At 39.1% G+C, this 8,584-nt stretch overlaps 1 protein-coding gene across 1 annotated transcript; it reads right to left on the bottom strand.

The window, feature by feature from the left end:
* Window positions 1-3,365: 3,365 nt before the first annotated feature.
* LOC133790576 (protein LUTEIN DEFICIENT 5, chloroplastic) lies at window positions 3,366-7,830 on the bottom strand. The gene is made up of 15 exons (XM_062228248.1): window positions 7,351-7,830; window positions 6,959-7,175; window positions 6,804-6,875; window positions 6,623-6,733; window positions 6,050-6,241; window positions 5,751-5,912; window positions 5,279-5,374; window positions 5,064-5,165; window positions 4,723-4,755; window positions 4,560-4,640; window positions 4,372-4,454; window positions 4,055-4,186; window positions 3,914-3,974; window positions 3,749-3,814; window positions 3,366-3,659 (listed from the first exon to the last, which is right to left on the bottom strand). The coding sequence occupies exons 1-15, from the start codon at window positions 7,644-7,646 to the stop codon at window positions 3,486-3,488; spliced, it is 1,878 nt and encodes a 625-aa protein (XP_062084232.1). The 5' UTR covers window positions 7,647-7,830; the 3' UTR covers window positions 3,366-3,485.
* Between the last annotated feature and the right edge of the window lie 754 nt (window positions 7,831-8,584).

The raw sequence follows: 8,584 nt of genomic DNA, 5'->3' as shown, positions 1-8,584 counted from the left end.
ATGAGCCTCTTGGCCATGTTATCATCCAGGGGGCTTCTCTCGTTCCTCCTGTCATTGATGTCGTTCCTGAGGTCGCCGTCTCGAGGAAGGATTTTTTCCTTGCAGGCCCGCTCTTTTCGGGCATTCAGTTCGTCACGTAGATCTACCCGGGAAGTGTCGTCTCCTGAGCTGAGAGCGTGGCGATCCTCGTGGCGAGACCGGTCCCGGCGGTTCTTGTTGACCAAGGCACTTGGGTGCAAAGACCCTTCCCGCCCGTTCGCCCCTGGGGCGTGCCGGGACTGATCGTTCCGCGGCCGTTCTCCCTGCGGATCGATTGGGCGGCCTCGTCCTGGGACAGGGCGCGCCTTCTCTTTCCTAGGTAACGGCCGGGAACGTGCCCCGGCTTTATCGACGGGGGTGGTCTTTTTCCGGGTCGTTCGTCGCCCCTTGTCCGGGACTTTCGGAGCCGTGTCGGGAAAAGGCTCTGGGGGACGGATCGGGCTGGCACCCCTGGGGCCCCCGGCTTGCGCTTGGGGAGCGGGCTGTTGCGTCTCTGGTTGCGGGCCAGCTGTTGGGTTGGCTGCCGGACCCTGCGCGGCCATCAGTGCTTGCAGGGCTCGCAGGGACTCTTGCACCCGGCGGTGTGCCTCTGCCTGCTCAGCCATCCTGGCTTCCTGATCCAGGATTCGCTGCCTCAGTCTAGTCACCTCCGAGTCTTGCTGATCGTCGCGAGGGACCCCGGGGTCCGTGGCTTCATCGTGATACTCCCCCTCGTTCTCCTCCTCGTAGTACTCTTCTTCGTTTTCTACTTCGTACCCTGCCTCGCCCTCGTAGTCTTGCGACTCATCTTGGTGAGATATCTGAGGGGGCACGTCTTCAGGCAGGTCTTGAGGAATGTGCTGAGAAGGCAGCGGGTCTCTGTTACCTTGCTCTGGGTTGGTAGGGTCGAAGGTGGTGTGAAGCGTGTTCACCATCGCAGAAAAAGGCCTGATGTTGGCGCTAGCTTCCTTCTGCTCTCAATGAAAGCACCAAACTGTTAACCGAGATTTTCGGCAACTATATTAATGAATACTATTTGCTAGTGATTATAATGAAAATGGGAAATCGACACGAGGTTTTTACGTGGTTGGAGCGTTAACTAGCCTTAGTCCACGAGTCCATATATTAGAGCAAGAAGAAGCTTTTACAATGGAGTTTTCTGGCTATATCTGGACAGAGTCTCTGCCCTTTTTTCTCTCTTTTTTTTTTCTTTTTTCATGTTGTCCTCAGCTTATATTTATAAGCTGAGGGGGTCATCGGGTCTGGGCCGCATCCGACCCAGGCCCATCAGAGGAAAGTGTAGAGGGGCCCTTTCTAGTGAAGGCCCAATACAAAAAGATATACAATGCACATAATACAAACCAGCTAAGACCCCATTAGTTGTCCTGAGACACAAGCCTTCGCCCAACAAAACGGCGCTTGGGCTCTGATCACTTCGAGTCTCGAGGTTGATTCAGGAGACAAGACCGGTCAGGGTACTTGGCTGCGCAGTCCTGACACTTCAGTGGACAATCCCAATGCTGCCTTTTCTGCAGGCGAGAAGTGGGGGGACAATGCCCACGCGAACTGAGGCGGTCTCAGGATCCTGGGTGCCCGGCCCTTCAACTGGGGAGGAGGCGATCCAGGTCCGTTTACCTTCGGCCTGCTACATTTACCTCGGGCCCAGATCATTCTAGGCTCCGGGACGGGGATGTGTAAGCCGCGACCCTCCGGGCGCGCCGGACATCCTCGGGACATTCTAAGCTGAAGATGAACCCGGAGGGACATCCCGGACCCTTCCAAACGGGCCCAATCTGGAGTTCTTGGGCCAGGCCCGAATGCCGAGTCGGTCCACTGACCGCGGGCCAGGGCGAAGGCCCAAAGCCCCTCCAGGAAATGGGGATAACAATACTATATGCAGTGAGAGTATGTTTCTCCTAAAACAATTGTTTGATATGTTCGAATTTTTTTAAGTGAAATTATGAATCATGGGATAATCTAATTACATGTGGAAGTTAATGTTATAAAAATAATCATGGCAATGGTTGAAGGAATGAAGTAATGAACAAAATACTTTCATTTCAGTTAAAAAATTTGACTTGTTAAACTCTCACCATACTTATAACAAGTTGTTTATTGTGGAGAGGAATTTCAATTAGGTAATGATTTCAGGAATGTGGAGATGTGGATGTGGTTTTGTACTTTAATTCTCTTATCTTGCAAAAATAAAAAATCATTAAAAAAAATACTAAGGAAACTTAAACTATTAGGTATCTAACATTATATAATGACCAAAAATCATACAAAAGTAACTATACAACACTAAGGTACCTAATCGACGCTAATTCATTCATCCAACCATTAAAACATATTTGAAGTATTTTCTAACACAATCCACGCTTAAAAATAGATTGCAGATTACTTCACGTATTTTTATTTTATAGCAATATGGTGAATAAGTTTCAAATCAATATCAAATTGATCATATTTTTCTATTGTTCTATCAGGAAGTAAAATTACATTATTGTCCTCACCTTTGAGAGTCACACCAACAAAACTATTCACAATCGGTTTATATAATCGATTCTAAAGGTAAAACAATATAAAAAATAAATACAACAAACTACCTCACATGTTGACACTTGGCAAATTTAATGGTTCCCACCTATAAGACTAAGTCATGAAAGGGACTAAATAATTTGCCTATTTTAAAAAAAAAATTAAAGGCTTTCTGGCTTCTTTGTCTCCAAAAAATGAGGTTTTGGCCTTTTCTTTTGTTTTGTATAGCTTGGTTTCAGTATTTCCATTGTTGAGAATGATGTATAGGTTATGGTTACTTTCATTCTCTTTTTTTAAGATGTTATCTTATGGATTTGTATTTTTAGGAATATTAGATCTTTGTTTTCATCTTTTTTAGTGTGCGTCTAGTTCATGTGTTGTTTCATAGCAATATCATTCCTCGTGGCTTAATTAGATATGCACTTCACATAAATATGTAAATAAAATTATCCTCAAATAATTTTCTCTCTCTATATATATATGTAGTCCTGGAATGTTCTAGTGTATTGAAATTTAGTGAGTGATCATCATTCTATTTGAAAAGTCCTTTAAGATAAGAACAGTTGTGAATGGTGATAGGGAAGTTAGTTTTTAGGAGTGAACTCAAATTGCCTTCACAATAATGTTTTCCGCACTCCTTTTATCCATCATGAAATCCCACAAAATGGGCAAGCTTTTAAACCATTCACCGTTTCATGAACACCTTCATTTCATAGCTTGTTCTGAAAGTTCTTTTACATGTATCGTTACTTCTCTTTATTATTGGCTAAAATATGTGTTGAGGGAGAGAGAGGACCTGCATTGACATCTCTATCAATTAACTCTTTTCCTTTTTGAATTGCTTTCCCTTTAGAATAAATGTCACATGTAATATTCTACAAGTAATATGTAGCTGGGGAGCTGCACCATGAATGTACAGAAGAAGAAACTTAACCGGTCTGGCCAACGAGTGGATCGTTCCCAGTAACACCAGAAACTGCTGATGAATCCAAATTCAATGCTTGCGTCTCCAATTTGGGCACTATCAGCGGTTTTACTCTTCTAGTCACCGTCATGTTCAACCCGTCCGTTGTGTGAATTGTTGCTCCTGTTGTCATTTTTACCTGCACAAAAATATTCATTCTCTGAATTCAAATCGCATATTCCAAGTTAGTTCACTTCTATCAAGTCCATTACGAATCGATGAACTTACTTCAGGGGCTCCAACTGCCATTTGGAAGTTAAATCTTCGAACAAGCATAGCAAGCGCCACTACAGTCTGTAAAAATGGGAGTTTAAATATGTCTATATAAACCAACCATGTTAAGTTTCCAGTTGTTTTCATTTTTACAGTCTAAAAGATGCTTTGTCAATTTACCTCATAGGTAGCAAACATGTCACCAACACATTTTCGGGGTCCTCCTCCGAAGGGCAAATAACTGCGAACGGAAGGACAAGATAAGTCTCGAAACAAACTTTAGTCTAATTTATCAAACGAGCAGGAAGAGAACCAGTATACCTGAAACCTTGATTAGTCTCATTTGGATTAGGTCCATCCAAGGGCCATCTTTCAGGTATGAACTTGTCTGCATTTTCCCAATGATTTGGGCTACGATGCAGATTCCAGACAGAAATAAATATGTCCTCTCCTCTGTAAGCAAAAGAATTCTCTTGTGATTTGATTACTCGAAAAATACATTCTTCGAAAACTGGTGTAGTGTGTTCAAATAATAGCATATGCAGCAATGAGCCATAGCATTGTGACGAGTTACGAAAATAATTCAGTAAGTTACACGATTAAAGAGATAACAAAGAAGCATTGGCACAGAATGTAACCTTTTTATAGGGTATTGACCGAGCATGTCGTTGTCAATAGAGCGACGGATTAGCACTGGTGGTTGTGGGTAAAGCCTTAGAGACTGAAATCATATAGAGAGATAAAAACAGCAAAAGACATTAAAATTGGATACAAGGTTGGAAAAAAGAACATAAAGAAAAAGAAGAAGAAATAACTATCTACTAACTTCATTGATCACTCGAGTCGCATACTTGAGTTTCTTCATGTCATCAATGGTTGGATACCGATCACCTAGAACTGAATCAACCTACAGCAAGAAGAAAATAAAATTAAACGCATGTTAAATTAATTTTATAAGCTACATTCTTCAGACAACATTTTTCAGGTACCTCCTCTTGAAGCTTAGCGACAACCCGAGGCTCCTGCAGCCAATCAAAAAGACATATGATAATGTTTATAACTGTTTTCCAAAGTGTACAGTATAGCATCATTTAGTTTCCTAGTAATTTTTAGGAATAGTGTCTGTTTTTGTATATTATACTGAAGTTGACATATTAAAATGTGCTTAAAAGCAGCAGTTCAGTTACATAGCCAAGCCATTTTTCAAACTGGGAACATCATAGAAAAGTCTTGAAAAAGTTGATTAGTTAAAGAGTAATTTGCACATGATAGAAAAGGAAAAAGTGGAATAATTTATTTTCCTTCTTTACTAGCCTCGTTCCCTGATTACCTTGGATAAAAGATAAAATGTCCATGTTAAAACCGCAGCTGATGTCTCATGCCCAGCAATAAGCATTGTCATCAAGTCATCACGAAGTTGCTTGCTCGAAACCTACAAATAGATTTGCCAAAGGCTTTAAACAGCCATAATATAACAAGAATGTATCATTACCACTAGAACATACATCATCATATATAAAAAGAAAAAACTAAACTAAACCGCACGTCATCTCCTGAGGCCAAAAGAAAGTGAAGAATACTAGGATCCTTTTCATTCATGTATTCCTCGTGAAATTGCAGCTCTTCTTCATCAACCATCCTCTGAAGATGCAAAATAGAGTTGCTTATATTAGCAATAATGTACAACTAAAAGGGAAAAAAACTATTCAATCAAACCATAGATTTGGAGTCCAATGCATGATAAAGTACAGCCAAAAAGAAGTTGAGAGAAGAGAGAAGCTGGCACTTGCATCAGAAGACTGAGTTGTGTATACTACCAAGGCCAAGCTAATTAATGCAATGACTTTCATCTGCAATGATATGTAATATGATAATCCTACTAATTTTACCTTCATTTATTCTGAAAATTTTACTAAACCTCACTTCATAAGCAGCGGCATTTCATTCATAGAGGAGTGTATTGGCACATGCATGATAGACCACAAACTAATATTTACTTCAACAATTGAACTTTTACCTTGCATATTGCAATCAGATTATCAAGCGTGTCATTGATTAATTTGAGAGCTTTAGAAACCTTCCTTTGCCTTGGTGATATGTCCTTCCATATTGGGATCTCCCAGACTGGAATGGGTGAGATACTCCGATCCTCTGCTTCTCTTAGGACAGTATAAACAGCCTGCTCTAGCCACAGCATATAAACAAACCAAATATGTGAAGCTGTGTCAACAAACCTCCGACAAAAATTGATATTGATGCTAAAACAAGAGCAAACATGAAGGGGGAAAAATAAGACAGCATTAGAGAATAATATACCTCAACTATCCCAGTATCATTAGTCAGAGAATCAAAATCATAGTTAAAAAGTGCCTTGCCGATGATATCCAATGTCAAACGAGAAAAGAGCGATTCCATTTCAACATCTTCCCCATCACTTGCAGCAGCATCTAGCTTCTGACAAAGCTTATCTGTAGCTTGTCCAAAGAGATTGATCATAGCTGCTACATACTACATGTAGAGTTTAAGAAAAAGCCTAGGTCAAATTAGAAAATATTGTAAGGTTTTCTGTATCAACACAGGTAGATTGTCAATACAAACTGCCATGAGATAATATGAACACCAGATTCAAATATAACTTTTCTAGTTAACCATCCTCATATGTCTCACAAGCAGAGGCATTCTCAAAAGCATTTTTACACCTTGTCTCAATAAACTTCCTTTACACTTTTATTTTCCTCTTCATATTGGTGTTCATTAATCAAATAAATAAAAATCTGTCTCCTTAATGAAAACTCACATGAATTGGGAAGATCATGCAATGCTCCCTAAAGTTTCAGCAGTAATTTAAATCATACAATGCTGATAGCTGAACACTGAAGAGTTTAATACCTTGAGATGCAATGCTGGAACAATAGTACGTCGACGAACACGCCATATTTCCCCATCAGCTGGGATAAGTCCCTTCCCCATGACAAACTCTAAAATTTCAGCCAAGATTCCCTGCAGATGAAGTACATTATAAGAGAGAAGGGAAGAGTGAGAGAGAGAATTAAGCACTCTAATTTCTTACCTTTGAATATGCCTTTGAATTATCCCTCAGTATATGTTTAGCGATGGAAGGATCAGACACTATTAAAAATGACTGCAGCAAAAATAGCAAGTGATTGAGCAAAAGCACAAAGTGGCCCATGTATATACAGTCAAGAAAAAACAGGAAAACCCAACCTTGGGTCCAAAAGTCAATCTAAAAATTCCACCATATGTGGTGAAAAGCTCGTACAAGGGGATAAAGAAGGCCTCGCTTTGGACAGCTCTAACAGACCCTTTTGCCTCTGGAACTTTAGGATAGTCTCCACTGTCTTCAACCCAACTAAACAAAAATTCTAATGTCTCTTTAGGAACTCCCAACTTTGACAAACCATTCTTCACTTGAGATGGGAAACTAGTTACCACAACCAAAAGACAAGTAAAAGTTAACAACTCAACCTCCAATAAACCAACAAATTACATTATCAAAAAGAGAAAAGTCATACACCTAAAGAAACCCAGCTAAAACCCAGATAATTTTCTGAAAAAAATTCAGTAAGCTAGGGTATAATGCTCAAATTTAAACATACCCGGATTTCTTTACAGTAAAATCTCCAGAGGCAATTCGAGCAGAGAGCTCAGCGCGCTTCCTCTGTGCCAGTATTTCCTCAACCTTCTTCACTTCACTATCCGAGTCAGGCTCTCTCCCATTTGAAGAAGAACATGTAATTACAGACAACCCCATATGATTATTACCTCTTAGTCCAATTGGGTATGAAGCAGAAGAGGAAGAGGAGGAGGAGAAGGTAGTGGGTCTGAGCCTAGTCGTGTGAATCATGGCCTGAAAAGAAGGAGGTGACCGAAGCAGATAAATGTTGGCAGCCATGGAAGAATAACTACCTCAGATAATGTTTGATGATGATGATAATCCAAAGAAGTGAAACCCTTCTGGCTCTTTAATCGCCTTTGCGTACAGTTAAAAGAAAATAACTAACGTTTGGTTTGGTTCACTAAAAAACAGATAGGAATCTTTTGAAGAGCTTCATCAGGTTTTGCCGTTTGATACTCTCAAGCAAGGCCAACACGTACTACATGCACGCTAGGCCACATAGACACAGATAGGTATCTGGATCTGGACCCGATCCTTCTTTGTGTTGGGCTAAGTTATCTTAAATAACCCAATCATTAAACGTCTTTTCTTTTATTATCAGCAAAAACATTTAAATATAGTGAAAATTACAGTTAGTACCCAATTTAAGTTAACTTTTTTAATTTTTACCCACCTTTTAAAACTCTTTGATTAATACCCAAACTATTAATGACTCTACCCATTATACAGTAGTCTAGTAGAACTGACAGTGGAATATTATTTAAAGAAGGAAGTAAATGACACGACAGAGGTAAAGATTGAGATTTTTACATTAGACTTCTAGTAGTGTTTTAAGGGAAATATAGGTTGTCTCTTAATTCTCTTTTTAATTATTTTATAAAACCATATTCTATCTTTTAAAATATCTCTTCAAAATAATTTTCTTTTCATTTTACCCATACATCAAATTCTCTATTTTTTTCTTTATTTTATTTAAATATTATTAATTTTATGATTTTATTAATTTTAAATGTTTTCTATCACTTTCAATAATATCTCTATTTCTTATAATAATATTTATATATCTTTTAATACTTGCAATATTTATCTTTACATAATGTCAAATATAATAATATTTTATTTTTAATTAATCCAAATTTATAAAATAAGCTAAAATATATTTTCCTTACAACATTTAAATATTTTATTAATTTCAAATATTTATCTAACTATTA

This window comes from Humulus lupulus, chromosome 7, assembly GCF_963169125.1.
Source record: "Humulus lupulus chromosome 7, drHumLupu1.1, whole genome shotgun sequence".
NCBI lineage: Eukaryota > Viridiplantae > Streptophyta > Magnoliopsida > Rosales > Cannabaceae > Humulus > Humulus lupulus.
The sequence above is the reverse complement of the archived record's forward strand: the minus strand, read 5'-3'. Positions and strand labels throughout refer to the sequence as shown.